General features: G+C 44.6%; 1 protein-coding gene and 5 non-coding genes across 9 annotated transcripts in view; 5 read left to right on the forward strand and 1 right to left on the reverse strand.

Moving 5' to 3' along the window:
* Positions 1-12,405, reverse strand: part of ADHFE1 (alcohol dehydrogenase iron containing 1) — a 29,906-nt gene extending 17,501 nt beyond the window's left edge. For 2 of the 4 annotated variants that reach the window (XM_029069125.1, XM_039912647.1), the window contains exons 1-8: positions 12,326-12,405; positions 7,192-7,229; positions 4,941-4,990; positions 4,718-4,771; positions 3,579-3,733; positions 3,260-3,456; positions 1,664-1,741; positions 942-1,047 (exon numbers count right to left, since the gene is read on the reverse strand). In XM_029069125.1, coding sequence (XP_028924958.1) covers positions 942-1,047; positions 1,664-1,741; positions 3,260-3,456; positions 3,579-3,733; positions 4,718-4,771; positions 4,941-4,990; positions 7,192-7,229; positions 12,326-12,387 — 740 coding nt within the window. In that variant the 5' untranslated portion in view covers positions 12,388-12,405. Of the gene's footprint in view, positions 1-941; positions 1,048-1,663; positions 1,742-3,259; positions 3,457-3,578; positions 3,734-3,986; positions 4,027-4,717; positions 4,772-4,940; positions 4,991-7,117; positions 7,230-12,325 lie in introns of those variants that run through there. The other 2 variants (XM_029069126.2, XM_029069127.1) reach the window with 2 other exon arrangements.
* Positions 12,406-16,328: 3,923 nt separating this feature from the next.
* Positions 16,329-16,421, forward strand: TRNAY-GUA. The gene is made up of 2 exons: positions 16,329-16,365; positions 16,386-16,421. It is a non-coding gene; the product is annotated as a tRNA-Tyr (tRNA).
* Positions 16,422-17,423: 1,002 nt separating this feature from the next.
* TRNAY-GUA lies at positions 17,424-17,516 on the forward strand. Its single transcript has 2 exons — positions 17,424-17,460; positions 17,481-17,516. It is a non-coding gene; the product is annotated as a tRNA-Tyr (tRNA).
* A 931-nt stretch (positions 17,517-18,447) lies between these two features.
* TRNAY-GUA lies at positions 18,448-18,540 on the forward strand. Its single transcript has 2 exons — positions 18,448-18,484; positions 18,505-18,540. It is a non-coding gene; the product is annotated as a tRNA-Tyr (tRNA).
* Positions 18,541-19,382: 842 nt separating this feature from the next.
* Positions 19,383-19,475, forward strand: TRNAY-GUA. The gene is made up of 2 exons: positions 19,383-19,419; positions 19,440-19,475. It is a non-coding gene; the product is annotated as a tRNA-Tyr (tRNA).
* Positions 19,476-20,347: 872 nt separating this feature from the next.
* On the forward strand, positions 20,348-20,440 carry TRNAY-GUA. The gene is made up of 2 exons: positions 20,348-20,384; positions 20,405-20,440. It is a non-coding gene; the product is annotated as a tRNA-Tyr (tRNA).
* The last annotated feature ends 2,093 nt before the right edge of the window (positions 20,441-22,533 follow it).

Raw genomic sequence — 22,533 nt, forward strand, 5'->3', positions numbered from 1 at the left:
CTTTCATCCCTAACCTGGCTCCCACCTCATTGCTTCAGAGCAGTTCCAACTCTCCAGGCAGGCTGGAGTTGGGTAACAAGGGATGCACAAGATCACTAGCACCTCTGGGCAACAGCTGTCAATCTGCCAGGCATCACGGCCCAGTTAGGAGAGGTGCAAAAAAAGCAAAATAAAAACACTCTCTTACCAAAAATATTATTTCCCCAGACTCAACCTAATCGTTCCTGCTCTATCAAGATACATTATGATAAAAAGAGTACTACTTCCCCTGTCCTTAGCAGGCTAATTCAGCAAGCCTTATAGTGGGTCAGACATGAGCAGAACCCGTGAAAAAGGTTTTATTCTGTTTTCAGGTCTGCCCCACATACAGCCACGGTGTATTCTTCTCAACAAAGTTTTGTCAGGTTTTGACACCTTGGCTGCTCAGCCTTGGGTCTTTATGGAGTTGAGGATGTGATGTAGCTCTGCATCACTCTACCTATGATCACCCAAGTTGAGTTTTCAGGTGTTCGCCTATGGTTACCCTTATTCACTTTTTGGACAGGAAGTGCAGTTTTAACCAGTGAGAACTTCAGTCAAGTCCATTAGCTTCTGGATTTTTAATCTTCCCTTTACAAATTGCATTACTTTACATTACAGCCAAATTACATTACAGGGTTATTATAAGATAATAATCTAATAATTCTGGCATATTACTAGTAGCCCTTGTACACTCAGTAAAAATGTAAGCTCCTTGAGGGCACTATCTCATACTAATGCTGTTTCCCAAATGTTTAGTACAGTACATTGACTTGATTAGGCGCTCAATAAATACCTCTACCATTGCTACTATTATTTTTTAAATGTTTCAAACATGGATGAAAGCCTGAAGTATAACTGTTAATGAGCATTTCAAAAAAACCACCCCTAACCTGAATTGAAACGTGTTTTAGATCACTTACCAAAGTACATCAAACCCGCTGTTAGCTACCACTCGTGCAGGCATATGAAGGGTATGCAAAGGATCAATTATGCCCAGGGTAGGCTTGATAGCTCTGGAGGCAATGCCTAAAACATGGAAACCGTGAAAATCATAAAATGATCAACACCATTTTTGAGAAGCAAAAAAAGAACTTTTATAATCATTCAAACCCACTGAAGCACAAGTTCCAGTCTCTTGAAAAATGCCAAATAACCCAGAATCAGAAAAATTAAAATAGAGACCCTTGCTTGGATGTGATAGGTCACTTTTGTGAAATAAACGAGCAATTCGTTTCCAGTTTAAATTTTTAAGTCTGAAATATTATTTCTGTTTCCTGAATTGAAACAGAGGTAGGATTTTAAAATAACCCACCATATAGCAGTCATTGAAATAATAGGATGATTAAGGTAATCCTTTTTCCTTGAGAGACTTAAAAGATGATGGTGCTGGCATGACGCTTTGGGCCAGATTCAAAGAAAAGAACATTTGGCAGAGGACACAGGGGTGAAAAAACAGGGTTAAAAAATGGGGATGTAGGAAACAAGCATTCATCGTTAAAACAAGATGGAATTTCCTGGGCAAGATATCAGTATGTGAGTCTTCAAAGTTTGAGAGCTGAAATTATGAAATGAGTTTAGACTGCTTACAGTAGGAGAGAGAGAGAGGATGCATTCAATTGGTTATTGACAGAAAAGTTCTTACCAGTTTTTACTTTTAAGTGTTCATAGTCAAAAATGGCAACGCCTGTAGTTTCGCTTCCTGTTCCAGCTGTAGTAGGGACTTGAACAAAAGAATATCAATTATAATAAAGTGTCTAAATAGGGCTTATGGAAATGCTTAATTCAGCCACCGAAAACAACAAACAGAGTTATCTGGCAGAGGGTCAGCCCTTCTGACCCCACTCATTCATCTATTTTAACAAGGTCTTTATTAGGGGAGATGCAATATGGAAAGCTGTGGATCCTTTATCCTGAGGGTTCAAACAGCTTCAGCCGGGTATTCAAAGTAAGCTCCTCCATTAACGATTTAAGAAAAGCTAAGAAAACTCACATTTACAGCCTCTAAAAAGCATCATTATTCTTATTTGGCATCAAGGGCACCAGTGATCATGGCTTTGCTAAGGTTAGTGGGTTTATAGAGCTCATCAGCTTTTAAGCTTTACTAATCACCCCCTTGTGGGATGATTTCACCAGAGGGTTCCATTCGCCAGACATCAATTATCCTGCTCCCTGCTGATACCCAAATCATGTCAAAACAGTTCATTTGTCATCAACTAAATCACATCACCTCACAATTGCTCATTCACAACATGAGGGGGGCAGAGCAGGAGGACACATATTTTTAACCGACAATGATAATGTGGTTTTGAAAATTCAAGAATTTATTCGAAAGGGTTATAACTTATTCTTTAAGAAAGGGGAAGGGCGAGGTGAGGCTGAGATGACAAAGTGCCATGTGGCCGAAGATAAATAAACGATTCTAACTTGAATTTACATATCTGTGGAAAGAGCAGTAGCCATGGAGCAGCTGTAGTCCAAAGTCTCAATTTGTAATGTAACCGTGCTGCCCACATGTCACCAATAGGAGACAAAGGATGAGGTCAACCGATGTGAAGATCTTATGAAAGAAAGGGGTTACACCAGCACTAGGAAAACAATGGGGAATTGTGCCCTTAAACTCCAGAGTGGCCAGCAATATGGCCCAAACAGGGCAGTGAATTATAGCCAATAGCAATGCAACATGCTGTATTAAAAAAGGATAATAACACAATTGGAAGTAGGACACCAGGAAGGGGAAATGATGACTTCTCTTAGTTATTTCGTGGTTTAATTCTGTACATTAGACTTTAGAAGGAAAAATCCTCATAATCCAAATAATAAAAAGAATACTGCTTCCCCTGTCTTTATTGACCAGCTGTGAATAATTTCGTGGGCCATCCAAGTCGTCAGAAGAATATTTAATAACCTGATTTTGAGGCGATGTTAGGCACAGGTCTTAAATGGTTGTAAATAAGAAAAGAACCCTTCCCTGAAGAACTTTAACCTTCTAAGATCATTGGTTAATAGGGCAGGTAAATATACAGCACAGAGACTGGAGAGTCTCATGGAAAAAGGTGCGTGTAATCAGGTTTGTTTACAGAGATCCTTGTGCTCATTGCGTGAGTGCCTAAAATTTAAGAGTGTGAGTAAATGAGTGCTGATTATCCATGTTAATGGGCAGAGAACTAGAAGTGTGCTGGATCGTTAGACCTTTTCCTAAATATAAGAGGATGGAAGAGGTTAAAAAACTTTTTTTTACTTGCAATCAATGGCTTGAGAGGCACGGTGACAGGTTTTCCCTTTCCGATAGGTGCATTGACATAATCTAAGAAATCGGAATCAGGGCTGGATGCATACAGGTTGGATGCTTTACAGGTGTCGATTGAAGAGCCACCACCGACAGCAACGTAGGCATCAAAAGCTCCATTTTTGGCAAATTCAATAGCTTCCATGAAACTTGTGAGAAGAAAAGAGGAAGAACTTTTGTCATATTCATGTGACATTCATACTGTATCAATAAGTGTCCGAGGATATATAAAATATTAATTCAAAGTGGATGGAAAAAACCTCAAGAGTACCTCGCATCAGTTGGTTCTACCCTAACATTATTATACACTTTAAAGTTTATTCCATTCTTTGTTAAGGAATCCAGGACAGTTTCAACAGGAGGGAGCTGGGAGAGGTTCTCATCTGTCATTACACAGACATTTCTAGCACCCATATTCTGAAGGTCCTAAAATGAAAAATAATTGTAGTCATAAAACTAGTCATAAAATTCTGGAACCATCAACTGTATGATATTCATCTGAAAATTAACCTGATAACAACAATGTAATTATTAGTATGTAGTTTTTAAGGGATAAATATTTAACCATATTGAACATATTTATCAATTATGTTTACAATAATAGTGGTATTTGTTAAGTGCTAACTGGTGTCAAGCACTGGGTCATTCATTCATTCAATTGTATTTATTGAGTGCTTACTGTGCGCAGAGCACTGTACTAAGCGCTTGGAAAGTACAATTCAGCAATAGAGACAATCCTTGCCCACAACAGGTTTCAGTCTAGAAGTGGGGAGACAGACATCAAAACAAGTAAAAAGGCATCAATAGCATCAATATAAATAGAATTATAGATATATACACATCAAAACAAGTAAACAGGTATTAATATAAATAAATGGAATTATAGATATGTACATATATACACAAGTACTATGGAGCGGGAAGGTGGGTAGAGAAAGGGAACGAGTTGGGGCGATGGGGAAGGGGAGCTGAGGAAACGGGGGGCTTAGTCTGGGAAATCCTCTTGGAGGAGGTGAGCCTTCAGTAGGGCTTCGAAGTGTGAAACGGAAGTGTGAGTGTTTGGCGGATTTGAGGGAAAGCACTCCAGGCCAGAGGTAGGGCGTGGGTCAGGGGTCAATGGTGGGATAGGCAAGAACAAGGCACAGAAGAGATCAGACACACTCCTCATAGTCTAGATGGGAGGGAGAGCAGATATTTAATCCCCATTTTAAAGATGAAGAAACTGAGGCAAGAGCAGTTAAGTGCCTTGCCCAGGGTCACACAGCAGATATGTGGCAGAGTGCTGGGATTAGAACCCAGGTCTTCTGACTCCTAGTCCCTTCCATTAGACCACACTGCTCCTCAAATTGTTTGTAGCCATTTCCTACTTGAGAGAAAAACTGTGCAGTGAAAATATCCCCAAGTTCTTACCATTCCAACTTCCTTTGTAACTCCTGCTCCATAACGAATATTTGAGACAGCCATCTATATTAAGATGAAAGAGCAGGTAGAATGGTGAAACACAGTTACAACCTTGTATTGAAACATGTAATATGAATGACAAAAAACTCAATAATCAAAAAGTTCTTAATGATAGGTTTTCATTAGTCATCTCACAAAGAGTGAATCAAATGGATTTCTCAATCACATCTACCTCAAATGCATAGTCCGTTGTTCTTCCTATAGAAGAAGCAATTTCCGGAGCTAGAAAAGAAAATAAACATAACATTGAAATTGGTCTCCAAAATGTACTAATTCATAAGCTAGAATAAAGATGCTTAGTTTGAACACTGAAATCTTACTGCTAAATGTCTTTATATTGATGTTACAGTTTTTGCACTTTAGATTAAAATGTGCTCATTTTAAATGTATTATGGAGGTTAGGATGCCTATTAGGAAAATAAATAATATTCTCTTGCTCGAGCAATTAAGGGCATTAGATCTATTTGTAAAACCTGCTGAGAGCCCAAGACAAAAGTCAAAAGTACTTCATAGATAAAACGACCAGTGAAACAAATTCACACTAATAAATGACTAAACCTAGTACTGAATGAAAACATAAGCTCCAGTATAACTTTCATCACCCATTCTACAACAAGCACGCAAGTGAATTACATTTGTGAAGTCAAAACCATAAAAACATTTTGTCACTTTTTTCACTTCTAATCCAACATTAGAAATCTTAGTGAGGGCGATGTCCTTCTCATTTAAGTTTGGCATAGGATTAAAAAGTAGTTTCTAAAAAGTCAGAATATACCTGTCTCCAAATTCTTACTGCTAATTCTGATCATGAAAAAGGAGGCTGAAAGTTCAACAGACAACCCTCCCTCCCCAGAGCATCCCCCCAGTACGTTCAAGGAGAATCTCAGAAGTTTCAATTGATCTCAGCAACAAAATGGATGAAGCACGGCTCCTGTCCCAAGGACTACATTAGTCTTCTGCATTGTTGATGCCCTGAAAATGCCTATGGGATTTGTTCTACTCGAGTGAATCTTTGGTATTGAGATTTGAGTCCTTGGCAGAACCCTGGAAAATTGAGCCCCACACCTTAACCCGCAAAGGCCCTCTTAGTCATTTTTTTTGGTTCTTTCTCCTTAACAACCTCCTCTGTTGTTTCCCACTTTGGGCTGTTAGCTACCTTCCTTGCCACCTTTTGCCAGGGTGTTTAGGTTTGATCTCTCAAACCTAAATCAGGTTTCACATTGGTAATTAATATGACACACTGAGGTCACAGCCAAATCACTTACATCATTTCCTTTGGATGCCACAGCAGGCATCCTTCTCTTCTGATCGTGAACAGATTAAAGACTTTAAGGTCATCGAAAATCATTACTATTTTATTTCAGAGTCACTAGGAAATTTAGCTTTTTAATTTTATTTTAAAAGTACTCACTGTGAAGTTCTGTTTCCCTATAGGAGCCTGCCTGATACATGATAATTACGTGTACTTCCACTTTGGCAACTCTATTTAATCCAAAACAATCTTTAAACTCCATCATTTTTAGTACTGGCATAGTAATTAAAGCACATAACTTCTATTATTGTTATTATTATAGTATGGAAGGGAAGCAGCATGGCCTAGTGAATAGAGTATGGGCCTGGGAGTCAGAAGGACCTGGTTCTAAACCCAGCTCTGCCATTTTTAGTCATTCATTCAATCAAATTTGTTAAGCGCTTGCTGTACTAAGCACTAGGGAGAGTACAATACAACACTAAACAGACACTTTCCCTGCCCACGTCTGTGGTGTGACCTTGGGCAAGTCACTTAACTACTCTGTGCCTTCATTCCCTCACCTGTAAAATGGGGATAAAGAAAGTGAGCCCCACGTGGGACATGGACTGTGTCCAACCTGATCATCTTATATCTATCCAAATGCTTAGTACAGTGCCTGATACATAGTAAACACTCCACAAATGCCATTAAAAAAAATGTGTGAAGCAGTTTTCTAAGCACTGGGGTAAATACAAGTTAATCAGGTCAGACACAGTCCCTGTCCCACATGAGGCACATAGTCTAAGTAGAAGGGAGACAGGAATTGAATCCCCACATTTTATAAAGTCCCACCAAGTAGCTATTTGATAAAAACTTTAGACATTTTATTAGTATTATTAGTTTAACAAATACCACAATTATTAGTATCATTACAGGACATTTTATTAGTATTCTTTATAAGTCATAACTATATTTGGCATTATGTTCTCAGTGGCACATATTATTATTACTCATTTAGTTCTTCAGAATTCATCAACGGACCTTTTATATTGAGTTCAACTGTTTCCCTCTTGCATGTATTCTATATAAATTATGTTAATTTGATTTTGTGGCTTTACCTTTTGTCCTAATTCATTGAGAGTAGAGACGCAAACTGACGATCAACATAATATCAAAATTCACAATGTATTACCTTGGGAATATGTATGAGAATGGGTTGGACACTGGCATCTAAGAAAAAAGAAAGGAGAAAAAAATTTAATCTCATTAAAGGGGAGAAACATCCAGTGAAAACACCTCTTCCTGAAAGTAACCAATATACCATTCCAGGCCCCAAATTATATCTTTCTGTAAAATGCAAGGGAAATGAGTTTAGCAGAAACAATTTTGGGGATAATATAATAATAGCTATTATTATAATTTATTATGACATTTATCAAATGTTTACTATGTGCCAAGCATTGTACTAAGCATTGTACTAAGCAATGGGGTAGATTGCAACTTTTGACAACGTCAGCAACATAGAAAGTACCAACTAAAAAAAAATGCAACTACATTGCTGGGAAATAGAGTGGAAACATAAAAAACATGATATCATTCTTTGTCACATAGAACCCTGGTGAGACACTCCCACAGCAAAGAATGAGGTGAGAAATTTGGGGAAGAATTCAGAGGAGTAAAGGCTCATTTTTAGATAACTATAATGCACCATAACCAACTGGCCCAACTTGACACTGCAATTATCATTTTTCCCCTAATTTGTATTTTTCAAACCTTATTTGGAAGCCAAATGAGACTCATTTTTTAACGGCATAGGTAAAGCACTTACTATGGGCCAGACACTGTACTAAACACTGGAGTAAATACAAGCTAATCCGGTTAGACACAGTCCATGTACCCAATGGGGCTTCACAGTCTTAATCCCCCACTTTACAATGCGGTAACTGAGACACAGAAAAGTTAAGTGACTGGCCCAAAGACACACAGCAGACAAGTGGCAGAGTCAGGATTAGAACGCTGGTTTCTTCTGATTCCCTGGACCCGTGTGCTCTATCCACTAGGCCATGCTGCTTCTCCAGTTTCAGTTTCAGTTGCAAAAAGGAACTCATGTTGAAAATGTCACACTAATCTATCTACTTCTGGTGAGTAGCAAGTTTCAAAACAACAGACAGCACCATAAAGCTATTTTATATAAATCTTTGAACCCAGAATTCACATGTGCCACTTCTAAGAAAGTCACAAAACAACTGAAGGATTGAAAAATGGGATCTGGGAATGGTAGGTCTGAGAAGATCTTTTGGGTGTTAGAAAGTGTAGGGAAGGATGTGGGCAGGGAATATCAGCCAACTCTGATGTATTGGATTCTCCCAAGTGCTTAGTGCAGCCCTCTGCACATAGGAAGAGCTCAATAAATATCACTGATGATGATGATGATGATGATGATGATTCTTCACTGACCACGGTGACAGGTCTGACTGAGTTCTCAAGCTCTCCTGAGGGCCGAGCCACAGAGAAATTAGACAATGTGGGAGACTGAGGTTAGGTACAAGAACAGATGTAGTAACAGCGAAGGTCCCTCGACACCGGATTTATTGGGGAACGTTGTGAATCCTAATTTGGGAGACTTTTAAGAAGGGAGAGATTTCGATCTGGGAAAGTTTTAGTGTGGCCAATCAATGAGTATTGTCTATTGAATTGCTGCTGAGAGCTATCAGCACTTGGGAATTCCTGCTGTGGGCCAATTCCTGTAACAGCACTTGGGAAAATCCCATGGTATTAGTAGAGATGAATTCTGCCTCAAAGGGCATTGCAATTCTGCCTGATGAAGAAGAGATTAAGGTACCTTTCAATCATTTGCTTTTCATTTTGGGGGGGAGTATGTCCCATCACACTGCAATGTGGCCCGTTGGTGGTCTCTATCTGTTGCCAAATTGTACATTCCAAGCGCTTAGTACAGTGCTCGGCACATAGTAAGCGCTCCATAAATACGAATGAATGAATGATGTGCACAGCAAAACCATTTATTTAAATCAATACTGCCATCTAGCGACCGGAGTAGCAAACGCCAACCCGCTTTATCCGCCGACTGCAAAGATTCAAAAGTCTGAGTTAGAGTGGTTTGCATGCACTCATTTGGGGTTTGGCATTTGCTTGAACGATAAGCAGTGTGCCTAAAATTTATGCCATGGGTCTTATTCCTTTGATTATTCCAAGGTGGGTGTTCCCCGTTCGTGTTTGCTTAGATTTTCATTTCTCCCTCTCGATAACACCTCCACCAGACGGCAGGCAGGGGCAAGGAGAAGAAATGGAACTCAAATTTGTCACTTGCCGGCGTTGATCGCAATGCTGAGTCACCCCCATCAGGATTTGGTACTTTTCTTCTCTTTCAAAACTCTTGAGAACAATCAGAATCCGTTTGGTCTGTAAATTAACTGTGCTTCCCCCCTCACCAATGTAGAGCAGTACGCCTTTCTGTGTTTGCAAATGCTGCAGCAATTTTGAGGTGGATATTCATATTGTACAGGCTTTGATTTTGAGGCTAATTTGAATATCCAGTACTATAGAGTTTGGAGGTAATGCATTTCTCTGGATTTCCCCCATAACCCTGAATAATCCAGAATGGATCAATATTCCTGGACATGGCTAAGAAGCGTAAATATGATGGGCCTGAAGATGTGACCTTTAATCAAACAGTGGGTTTGAGGCTGAGCCTGTGTTCAACTCTGAGAGCCTAAGTATTAGAGCAAAGTATAACTAGTTCAAATGGTCATTTGCACTGAAAATATGAGGGACTGATGAAAATCACTAGGCAGAAACAAAAGCAGGCTCCCAAACTCCCAAGAGCATTTTCCAACTGCCCCATTTACCAACAGACATTGGATTGACTGGGCTTTGGACCAGTGGGGGTATGGACAGGAAACAGGAGATCCAGGCTGGATCTTAGATTCTTGGTCACTGCAAGGCTCTAGGAAGAGTTCACGATAATTGCTTGGAAAAACAAGTGAGTTATCTTGACTGCTGATAAAAGGCCACTGGGATCTGGGGATACATATCACAGAACCAATCGAAAATAAAAGGAAGCTGTACTCTCCACTTAGGTGAGGGTTTATGAAATCCTAATAATAATAATAATGATGTTATTTCTTAAGCGCTTACTATGTGCCGGGCACTGTTCTAAGCGCTGGGATAGATACAAGGTTACAGGTTGTCCCACATGGGGCTCACAATCTTCATCCCCATTTTACAGATGAAGTCACTGAGACACAGAGAAGTTAAGTGACTTGCCCAAAGTGACACAGCAGACAAGTGGCAGAGTCCGAATTAGAACCCATGACCTCTGATTCACAAGCCCGTGCTCTTTCCACTAAAACACGCTGCTTCTCCAGTGTAGACTTCCTCTAGACTTTAATCTTCTTTATCAATCATCATCATGAGTAGTATTTATTGAGTGCTGACTGTGTGCAGAGCACTGGCCTAAGCGCTTGAAAGGGGACAATACAACAGAATTGATCGACATGGTCACTGCCCACAGCGGGTTTACAGTCTAGAGCTCCCTGGGGGCAAGGGGCGTATACTCTCCCAAGTGCCTGATACAGTGTTCTGCACATTTACCATAAGTGCTTAATAAATATGATTAAGAGGGATAATCTGTAAAATGCTCAGTAAGAGCTGGGGTCAATACAACTCAGTTGGATCAAATACAGTCCCTGGACCATATGGAGATGACAGATTTAAGGGATGGGGAGAGCAAGTAGAGAAGCAGCATGGTGTAGTGGAGACAGCACGGGCCATGGAGTCAGAAGGCCATGGGTTCTAATCCCCGCTCTGCCACTTGTCTACTTTGTGACCCCGTGCAAGTCACTTTCACTTCTCTATACCTCAGTTCCCTTATCTGTAAAATGGGGATTGAGACTGTGAGCCCCAAGTGGGACAGGGACTGTGTCCAACCGGATTTTTCTGCATCCACACCAGCACTTGGAACTGTGCCTGGTGCATAGTAAGCACTTAATGAATACCCTAATTATTATTATAATGATTATGGAGTATTGAATCCCCGTTATACAGGTGAAGAAACGGAGGCACGGAGAAGTCGAGAAGCAGCGTGGCTCAGTGGAGAGAGCCCGGGCTTGGGAGTCAGAGGTCGTGGGTTCTAATCCTGACTCTGCCACTTCATAGAGAGGCAGCGTGTTTCAGTGGAAAGAGCACGGGCTTAGGAGTCAGATGTCATGGGTTCTAATCCCGGCGTCAGCAGTGTGACTTTGGGCAAGTCACTTGACTTCTCGGGGGCTCCAACTCTAAATGGAGATTAAGACTTTGAGCCTCAAGTGGAACAACCTGATTATTCTGTATCTATCCCAGCGTTTAGAACAGTGCTCGGCTCATACAAATTTACCAACATCCCGGCTCTGCCAATTGTCAGCTGTGTGACTGTGGGCAAGTCACTTAACTTCTCTGTGCCTCAGTTAACTCATCTGTAAAATGGGGATTAAGACCGTGAGCCTCATGTGGGACAATCTAGTTACTCTGTATCTACCCCAGCGCTAGAACAGTGCTCTGAACATAGTAAGTGCTTCACAAATACCAACATTATTATTATTATTATTATTATAAATAGGGCCTCTTGTCAGCTGGGTGACTTTGGCCAGTCACTTGACTTCTCGATGCCTCAATCTCTAATGGGGGTTGAGACTGTGAGCCTCAAGTGGGACATCCTTATTACCCCGTATCTATCCCAGCGCTTAAAACAGTGCTCGGACATACAACCTACCAACATATTATTATTATTTATTCATTCGATCGCATTTATTACTATGTGCAGAGCACGTACTAAGCGCTTGGAAGGTACACTTCGGCAGTTCGAGACCATCCCGCCAACGACGGGCTCACGGTCTAACCGGGGCCCCTTGTCAGTTGTCAAGCTGGGTGACTCGGGCCAGTCACTTCACTTCTCGGGCCTCAGTGATGTCACCCGGGAAATGGGGATGGAGACCGTGAGCCCCAGGGGGGCGACCGATGACCTCGTGTCTACCCGGCGCTGAGCGCGGTGCTCGGCACGGTGTGAGCGTTTAAGCAAGAGCGAATTAGGCGCCTGGCCGAAGGTCACCCGACGGCCAAGTGGCAGGGCGGATGAGGAGCCGGGTGTGCCGGGTCCCCCGTCTTCCTCCCCGAGCAGGCCTGGGGGCCCGGCTCTGCCGCTGGCCCGGCCCCGGGGCCACTTGGCCTCCCCCCTCCTCCCCCCCCGAGGACGAAGGGCCGGGGCCGGAGGATTGGGGGGGGGGTCTGGGCTGCGGGGTGCGGGTGCGGGGTGCGGGGTGCGGGCCACTCACGCTGCGCGGTGCAGTTGGCTCAGCAAGTGAGCGACCCTGGCTCTGCCCTCCGCCGCCGCCATGGCTACGCAGGAGGACAACGACAGGGGCGGGGACACATCACCACACCACCCTGCTCCCTCCCCTCTCTCCCCCTCTCCGTCCCTCCTCCCTCCTCTTTCCCCTCCCCTTCTCCCTTTCCCTCTTCTCCCCCTCCCCTCTTCCTCTCCCTTTCCCTCTCTCTTCCCTCCCATCTCTCCCCTCCTCCTCTCTCTCCCTCCCCTTCTCCCGCCTCCTCCCTCTTCTCCTCTTCTTCTCCTCTCTCTCTCCCGTCCCCTGTCTCCCCTGCCCTCTCTCCCCTCCCTTTCTCTCCTCTTTTCTCCTCCTCCTCTCCCTCTCTTCTCTCTCCTCTTTCCATCCTCCCTTCTCTCCTCTCCCTCTTTTTCCCTCTTCCCTCCTCCTCTCTCTTCCCTCCTTCCTTCTCTCTCTCTCCTCCCTCCTCCTCTTTCTTCCTCCTCCCCCTCTTCCACCTCCTTCCCCTCTTCTCTCCCTCCTCCTCTCTCCCCTTCACTTCCCTCCTTTCTCCTCCTCCCATCTCTCCCGCCCCCTTCCCCCTCCTTTCTCCCTCCCCCCTTTCTCCCCTTCCTCCTTCCCTCCTCTCTCCTCCTCCCCTTTCCCCTCCTTCTTCCTTCATTCAGTCGTATTTATGAGCATTTACTGTGTGCAGAGCACTGTACTAAGCATTGGAATGGACAATTCGGCAACAGAGACAATCCCTTCCTTCCCTTCCCCGCTCCTCCTTTCTCTCCCCTTCCCTTTCTCCCTCCTCCCTCCTCCTCCTCCATCCCCCCACCCCGGACACCATGGGCCCTTTCAGCCCCAGCCCTCACCCCGACAGTCACCCCCCCCACCCCCCAGTGACACTTCCCTTCAAATGCCTCCACGGGTGTGAGTCCATCACTGCGCAGGGATTGTCTCTCTGTTACCCAATTGTACATTCTAAGCATTTAGTACAGTGCTCTGCACATAATAAGCACTCAGTAAATACTGTTGAATGAATGAAACCATGGACCCGCTCCGCAGCCCCTTTTCCCCTCTTCCCCCCTCCACTCGCCTCACAATTTTCATTCATTAATTCATTCAGTAGGTGAGGAGGTGAGCAGCAGAGAGCGGAGCGTGCGGGAGTGGGCATGTAGAAAGAGAGAAGGGAGGTGAGGTAAGAGGGGGCAAGGTGATGGAGAGCCTTGAAGCCCAGAGTGAGAAGTGTTTGTTTCGTGTGGAGTTTGATAGGCAGCCACTGGAGGTTTTTAAAGAGGAGAGTGACAGGCCCAGAGCGTTTCTGCAGGAAGACGATCCGGGCAGCGGAATGAAGAATAGACTGGAATGGGGAGAGATAGGAGGAAGGGAGGTCAGAGAGAACGCTGACACAATAATCCAGCCGGGATACTATGAGAGCTTGTACCAGTACGATAGCCATTTGGATAGATAGGAAAGGGTGAATCTCGGCGATATTGTAAAGGTGAGACCGGCAGGCATTGGTGACAGATTAGATGTGTGGGGTGAATGAGAGCACGGAGTCAAGGATGACACCAAGGTTGCGGGCTTGAGAGACGGAAGGATGGTCGTACCGTCACAGTGACAGGGAAGTCATTAAGAGGACAGAGTTTGGGAGGGAAGATAAGGAGCTCAGTTTTGGACATGTTGAGTTTTAGGTGGCGGGCAGGCATCCAGATGGAGACATCCTGGAGGCAGGAGGAGATGCGAGCCTGAAGGGAGGGGAGAGAACAGGGGAGGAGATGTAGATTTGGGTGTCATCTGCATAGAGATGATAGTTAAAGTCGTGGGAGCGAATGAGTTCACCCAGGGAGTGAGTGTAGATGGAGAAGAAGAGGCCAAGATGACCCTTGAGGAACCCCTATAGAGGATGGGAGGGGAGGAAGAGCCCACAAAGGAGACTGAGAATGAACGGCCAGAAAGATAAGAGGAGAACCAGGAGAGGACAGAGTCTTTTGAAGTCAAGATGAGATAAGGCGTTCAAAGGCAGCTGAGAGGTGGAGGAGGATTAGGATAGAGTAGGAGCCATTAGATTTGGCAAGAAGGAGGTCATGGGTGACTTTTGAGAGAGCAGTCTCGGTAGAGTGGAGGGACGGAAGCCAGATTGGAGGGGGTCCAGGAGAGAGTTGGAGTTGAGGAATTCAAGGCAGTGAGTGTAGATGACTCGTTCTAGGAGTTTGGAAAGGAAGGGTAGGAGGGAGATAGGGCGATAACTGGAAGGGGAAGTGGGGTCCAGAGAGGGTTTTTTTAGGATGGGGAAGATGTGGACATGTTTGAAGGCAGAGGGGAAGAAGCCATTGGAGATTGAGTGGTTGAAGATAGAAGTTAAGGAGGGGGGAGGGAAGGGTGATGGTTTCTATAAGGTGAGCGGAATGGGGTCCGAAGCACAGGTGGAGGGGTGGCACTTGCGAGGAGGGAGGAGATCTCCTCTGAGGATACTGCAGGGAAGGATGGGAAAGTAGGGGAGACGGTTGGGGCTGGGGGAAAGCAGAAGGGGGAGGGGTGACTTTGGGGAGCTCAGACCTGATTGTGTTAATTTTCTTGATGAAGTAGGTGGCTAGATCGTTGGGGGTGAGGGATGGGGGAGGGAGAGGAACACCCCATGGGGCAAGGAAGATGGAAACTGGGAAAGGCCTCAGCTCTAGCCACTGTCTAAAAGCCTTTCAAGCCTAGCTCTGCCAGGAGGGGCCCATAAAGGAAACTGCACAAAGTGTGCATTTGCCTTCCTCAACTTCCAGGCAGAAGACAAAAAGGACCCGCCATTCGACAAAGAAAAGGAGCGAGCGTCCACTGTCGCAAATTCCATTCTCTCCTTACTTAGGACAAATATAGGATCTTCAGTGGTGGGCCAGGTGGAAGTGTGGCAGTATTAGAAAGTAAAGGGACCAAAGAATAGAACTGCTCACCTCAAAAAAAAAAACCAAAATAAGGTGAGACTGGGTGAGTTTGTCCTATTTATATTTACAGGTCCCACTCTGATTTTTATTAAAGGCTTCCGATTCCAAACTTTCCTCCCAGAGGCTTCATTCTTTTTTTTTAATGGTATTTGTTAAGAGCTTATTGTGTGCCAGGCATTGTACTAAGCACTGGGGTAGATGCAAGATAATCAGGTTGGACACAGTTCATGTCTCACATTAGGCCTCACGGTCAATCCCTATTTGACAGATGAGGTACTTGAGGCGCTGAAAGTGATTTGCCCAAGGTCTCACAGCAGACAAGTGGCAGAGCTGCTTTAGGACCCAGGTCCTCTGACTCAGGCCCCGGCTCTTTCCACTAGGCCATACTGTTCTGCTTCTTAAATGCAAAACAAACCCAGAGAGGTAATCCACTTATTTATTCATCTATCCAAATTACTGACATTGTCAATTATTTTTATTCTCTGGCTCCCACTGATTGTGAGAAATCCTGTACCAACACCCCCCCCCATTAGACAGTAACTCACTGAGGGCAGGGACTGAGTCCTATTTCTAATGTACTCTCCTAAGTGCTTAGTATAATGCTCAGGACAAAATACATTTAGGTTGTAAACTTCTTGTGGATAGGGAAAAGGACAGCTTTCTAAGTGTTTAGCACAGTGCACTGCACCCAGTGGGCATCCAGAAATTATTATTGCAACCACAGGCAGCTTTGGCAGCATAGAAGAAGGTGTTCGGAGAGAAGAAAATAGGAAAAAAACTACACAGAGAGAGAATAACTATTCCAATAGAATAAAGTAAGGTATCAATAGTCAGGGGGTGTGGCCAAATTTCACTCAGAGTGGATGGACGTTTATCGTAAAATACGCTCCCCGCAAAAGTGAATTTATTCCTCCAGTGTGGTGGAAGGTTCACTGGCTATAACCCAGAAGGAATGGGGTGACTTTTCCTTTTGGTGGGTGAATAAGTGTGTGCAGATTTTTCTGGAAGAAGCAACCCAGGAAATATTTTGTAACATCTTTCTCTGGGCTTTAGTGCCTACTGCTAACCTGCTCCCTTCGATAGCTCAGCTGGTAGAGCGGAGGACTGTAGGTGGTGATGTGATGGTGGTGATCCTTAGGTCGCTGGTTCGATTCCGGCTCGAAGGAAGAGCTCTGTTTTTGACAGAGTGGATGTGGATGGGATGAATTAAGGGTGGTCAGTAACCGGTTGGGTAATCGGATTTTGGCTTCTTAGAAAGTGACAGGAGATAGTAATGCTGTAGAAAGAGAGGAGGAAGGAGAGAGTGTGAGGTGGAGAATTAACCCAAATGTTGGAGTGCTCACTTAGCATGTGAAAAATAGTAAAATGGGTGCCAGCAATCTCCAATTTTTAATGATGCTACTTCTTGGCCGGAGTGTAGGCATGTAGGATGGTCACCTGATTACTCCAGTGTGGTGGGGATTCAGTGGCTGCCACCTGGAAGTAAGGGATGTCTTCTCCTTTTGTTCGGTGGATATAGATGTCCAGGTCTTTCTGGAGGAAGCAACAGACTCACAGGAGGAGTGTTGTACCATTCTTAGCTTGTCTGTGGTGCTTATTGTTGCCCTGTTCCCTTCAATAGTTCAGCTGGTAGACCAGAGGACTGTAGGTGATGATGTGATTGTGGTGATTCTTAGGTCACTGTTCGATTCCAGCTTGAAGGAAGCGCTCTATTTTTGACAAAATGGATGGGGAGAGAGTGAACTGAGGCTGGACAGCAACCTCTTGTGTAACTGTGTTTCGGTATCTTCATCAGAAAATGATAGGACATAGTAACCTTGGAGAAAGAAGGGTGGAAGGGAAGTGTGTGAGGTAGGGAGTTAGCCTAAATGTTGGAGTACTCACTTAGCATGTGAAAAACAATAAAATGGATGCCCACAATCTCCAATTTTTAATGAAGCTAGTTCTTGGCCAGGGGTGTAGGTATGCTGGAAGGAGCAAGTTTGGGTGGTCTTCTGATATCTCTGGTGTGGTGGAGATTCAGTGGCTGCCACCAGGGTGTAATGGAGTGTCTTCTCTTATTGTTTGGTGAATACAGGTGTTAAGGTCTTTCTGGAGGAAGCAACAGACTCACAGGAGGTGTACTGTACCATCTTTCTATGGGCACTAGTGCAGAAATTAGCAAGCTCCCTTCGATAGCTCAGCTGGTAGAGCGGAGGACTGTAGATGGTGATGTGATGGTGGTGATCCTTAGGTCGCTGGTTCGATTCCGGCTCGAAGGAAGAGCTCTATTTTTGACAGAATGGAGGGGGAAGGAGTGACCTGAGACTGGAAAGTTACCAATTGTGTAACCGCGTTTCCGCGCCTTCATCAGAAAGTGACAGGAGGGTGGAAGGGGAGAATGTGAGGTGGAGAATTAGCTCCAGTGTTGGAGGGACCACTTAGTGTATGAGAGGCAGTAAAATGGGTTTATACAACCTCCAATTTTTAATAATTCTAGTTCTTGGCCAGTGGTGTAGGCATGGTGGAAGAGATGAATCTGGATGGTCTCCTGAACTCTCCAGTGTGGTGGAGGTTCAGTGGCTGCCACCAGGAAATAATAGGGTGTCTTTTACATACCAGTATACTATCATAACTACCATAAAACATAAAATAAAACATAAATACCAACATTATTATCCTTTCCTTTTGATTGGTGAATAGTGGCATCCAGGTCTTTCTGGAGGAAGCAATAGAATTACAGGAAGTGTGGAGTACCATCTTTCTGTGTGTTCTAGTGCAACTGCCAGCTTGTTCCCTAAGATAGCTCAGCCAGTAGAGCAGAAGATTGTAGACAGTGGTGGTGATTCTTAGGCCCATGATTAGATTGTAGACAGTGGTGGTGATTCTTAGGCCCCTGATTCGTTTGCGGCTAGAAGGAGTAGCTCGTTTATTGATAAAGTGTGTTGTGAAATTGGAGCTCATAGTTATGAATTTTGATTGATGCCAGTTCTGGGGCCTGGGCTGTATGCATGCTGGAAAGGATGAGTTTGGATGACCCTCTGGTCTCTCCAGTGCAGTAGGAGTTCAGCAGCTGTCACCAGGAAACAATCGAGAAGGGAATTCTCCTTTTGGTCGGTGAGTGAAAGAGCCAGGTCTTTCTGAAGGAAACAACAGAATCACAGGAGGTGTGCTATGTTTGTGTAGGTTCCGGTAGGTGGAGGTACCCTGCTCCCTTCGATAGCTCAGCTGGTAGAGCGGAGGACTGTAGGTGGCAGTGCCATGGTGGTAATCCTTAGGTCGCTGGTTCGACTCCGGCTCGAAGGAAGAGCTTTATTTTTAATAGAATGTATGTGGAGGGAATGAGTTGAGGGTGGACAGTAACCAGTTGTGTAACTGGGCTTTGATGTCTGTGTCAGGAGATGGTTACCCTGGAAGAGGAAGGGTGGAAGGGGAGAGTATGAGGTGGGGAATTAGCTCCAATGTTGAAGTGCTCACGTAGCATGTGAAAAATAATAAAACGGATGCCCCCAACCTCCAATTTTTAATGATTGGAGTTCATTAAACTCCAGGGCCTAGTTCATGGCCAGGGGTATAGGCATGCTGCAAGGGGAGAGCTTGGATGGACTCTTGATCTCTCCAATGCGGCGGAGGTTCAACGGCTGTCACCAGGATGTAATGGGGTGCCTTCTCCTTTTGGTTGGTGAATAAGGGTGTCCAGGGAGGAAGCTAGAGACTCATGAGAGGTGTGCTGTGTTGTGTCATCTTTACGTGGGTCTTGGACCCTACTGCCAGCCTACTCCCTTTGATTGCTCAGCTGGTACAGTGGAGGACTGTAGATGGTGGTTGCTGCTTCAATTCCTCATAGAAGGAGGAGCTGTTCTTACAAAATGTGTTTGGGTTGAAGTTAGAGGTCTTGAAATTGATGCCCACAGCTTTGAATATTTATCTGTGTCAGTTCTAGGGCCCAGGGCTGCATATATGCTGGAAAGTATGAGTTTGGATGACCCTCTGGTCTCTCCAGTATGGTAGGGGTTCAAGTGGCTGTCACTAGGAAGCAATGGAGGTTGCTGAATAAGGGTGTCTAGGTCTTTTTGGAGGAAGCAACAGAATCACAGGAAGTATGCTGTACTCTTTCTATGGATCTGGTGGTTACTCCTCCCATGCTCCCTTCGATAGCTCAGCTGGTAGAGCGGAGGACTGTAGCTTGTGGTGCCGTGGTAGTGATCCTTAGGTCGCTGGTTCGATTCCGGCTCGAAGGAAGAGCTCCTCTTTTGACAGCATGATGTGGTGGGAATGAATTGAGGATGGGCGGTAACTGGTTGGGTAAACAGCTTTTGGTGTCTTTGTCAGAAAGTGACAGGAGATAGTGTCCTTGGAGGAGGAAGTGCAGAAGGAAAGAGTGTGAGGTGAGGAATTACTCGTGTTGAGTTTGGAAGGGCAGAGTGACAGCTGCACTTGCCAGGAAGCAATGACACCATTTTCTCATTTTAGGTGGGGAATCGGGGTGGTGGGGTACTTCCAGAGGAAGCCGTAAGATTGCTCGAGGTACCATGCTGTCTTTGAAAGGGCCCCTGATGCTCTTTCTCAACCTGTTTCCTTCAATAGTTCAGCTGGTAGAGTGGAGGACTGTAGATGGTGATATTGTGGTGGTGATCCTTAGGTAGCTGGTTCAATTCCAGCTCAAAGGAAGAGCTCTTTTTTTGAAACAAAGGGTGTATAGGGCCGGCGGACAAGTTCTGGGATAGGTAACCAGTTTTGCTATCTTAGTTACGAGGTGGTAGGTTATAGTGTTCCTGGAGCTGGCTGCTTGGAAGGGATGATTTTAAGGTAGATATTTACCTCAAATGGGAGAGTTCCCACTTAGCATTTGAGAGACAGCAGAATCAGTGACTGCTTTCTCCAATTTTTGTCTCTGCCTGTTCCAGGCAAGGTGGGTAAGTGTGCTTCTAGTAGTGTGTGTGGATGTGCCCTTGGGGTTTCTGACAGGGAGAGGCAAAGGTGACTACCTTTGCCAGGAAGCAGTATCTGGTTGGGGGACAGTGGTGTGCAGGTTGTCCCAAAAGGAACCGTACAGTCCTAGGAGAGGGGCACTAGTGTCTTTGGGTACATGCTGGTGGCTTACAACCAGTTTCCTTCGATAGCTCAGCTGGTAGAGCGGAGGACTGTAGACAATGTTGCCATAGCAGTGATCCTTAGGTCGCTGGTTCGATTCCGGCTCGAAGGAAGATCTCTTTTTTCAACCAAGGGGTTGTTGAGGGATTCGGCTCAGTGAAGGCAGGAAGTCTCTTGTGTGTCAGTGCATTTTTGTGGTATTTGTTAGACAGCAGTGGACAACAGTGCTCCTGAGGTGGGGAGGGTGGAAGAGCTGCTTGGGTGATGGGCAGTCATCTTTGAGACTTGAATATTTACTTCTTTTAGAAGTAGCAGATTCAAAGCCCACTTTTCTTCACTTTTGTCAATGTCCATGGTGGAGAGGGCCTGTGTCGAAGTGGCACTGGGCTTCTGGTTATGTCGAGAGTGGCTTCTCCCGGAGCCACTGTAGTATGTCCTTGAATGGTTTGGGGAATAAAGGTGTTCAGGTCCTCTTAGATGGAGCCTAGGCACTTCCACAAGTGTGTGGCCATCTTCGAGTGGGTATCTTGACCCTGCTGCCACCCTCCTGCTTTTGATAGCTCAGATGGAGAGCGTAAGTCTGTGGGCCCTGGTGCTGCTATTGGCTTATGTGGTGTCCCTTACAATGTTTGTTCATTTCTGTTTCCAGGGAGCAGCCACTTTTTTCTTTTTGTTGGGGCAGTGCAAGGATCCAACCTCAATTCATCCTCCTTTTCAGGATGGTTTAGTGATAGTTGCCATGTTCTCATTGGGCACATTTTCAGATTAATCATTCAATCGGTCATTCTGGTAGAATTTTATGGAATTAGGAGTCTTTCCTCTCCCGTACACATTTTAGTATATCACAATGACATTGAAGTGTTTTGAAATGTTTCAAATTCTCAAAATTCCTCTTTTCGAAAAGGTAATATGATCGTGGGCATGGAGGTTGAAGGAGGCATATTATAGTTTATCTACACATCTTTTAGAGTATCACTTTTTTGACCCTTCCCTAAAAGGGGGCAATAATGTGGAGCTACCATAATACCAATGATTTCCCTTGGTATCAGCCCTCAAAAACACCGGGAAACCTTTCATGAGTCCTTCCTGTAAGTTACATTGCATTACATATGTTCAATCAATTAATCTATCAATGGTATTTAGTGAGGACTTACTGTGTGAAGAGCAGTATTTGAGAGAGGGCAGTGCAATGGAGTTGGTAGACTTGATCCTTGCCTGCAAGGAGTTTACAGTGTAGATGGGGAGACAGGCAGTAAATTAAGTTGCAGCTAGAGTAATGGGAGAGTAAATATGGGGACAGCACTGGACTCTCCTGTCCAGAAGATGGACAAGCCTCCGTCCTGAAGGCACGGTGGGACTGAGAATCTTTTGGAGGAATCGATTATCATGCTATTGGTTTGCACTGATTCACCTGCCCTCTCTCACTGGAATGTAGAGAGTAAAGAGCGAGTAGGCAGGCAGAAGTGCAGGTGTTTCATAATGTAGTTAAGCGTAGCTAAGGGCGTCATAAGAATGCCCATCAAACAGGTCTTTGTGCAAAATTGCAGAACCTCCTGTGTAGTTGCTGGGCTTGTTGTCAGATGGGTGTGGAGCTCCTCCCTTGTTCCAGAGCTGTTGCGTCTCCCTCACAAGTCCCTGTAAACTTAAGTTATGGGACGCTGAGGGAGGCAAGTACTTCAAATAAAAAATACTGTATATAAAGTTGCCCTGTGCTTTATCTGGACTGAGGACAGACCAACTGGAAATAAGGATTGTCTGGTATAAAACCAGGTGATCGACTCTCCTCCCCAGAAGGCTCAGACCTTTCATCAGAGACCTTTCTCAGGAAGCAGGGATTTAGATCGTTTGAGTGGCCGTAAGATTTTGAGCCAGGGCAGTCAAAAGAGAAATGTTTCCACACTTGTGTTTTTGGAAGTTTTTCGTGTGGAGAGGAAAGGTGGATATTGCAATAGTACTTGGAATTATTAAGCTGCTGCAGGATGCATAGCTCTGTACTAGGTGCTGAAAAAAAATTCAAGTTTGAGAATTAGACAGTCGATGGCCCCGAAAGAGCCCATAGGATAAATTTAAACTTGGGAGAGGGTCTGGTGATGGATATATAGGAAAAAAACAAAACAATGAAAATACACCAAAAGAGACAAGGACAATGATATATACTAAAAGAGTTAGGTGGGGAATGTGTGTGTGAGGGGGTAGGCATTATAT

This window comes from Ornithorhynchus anatinus, chromosome 7, assembly GCF_004115215.2.
Source record: "Ornithorhynchus anatinus isolate Pmale09 chromosome 7, mOrnAna1.pri.v4, whole genome shotgun sequence".
Classification (NCBI taxonomy): Eukaryota; Metazoa; Chordata; class Mammalia; order Monotremata; family Ornithorhynchidae; genus Ornithorhynchus; species Ornithorhynchus anatinus.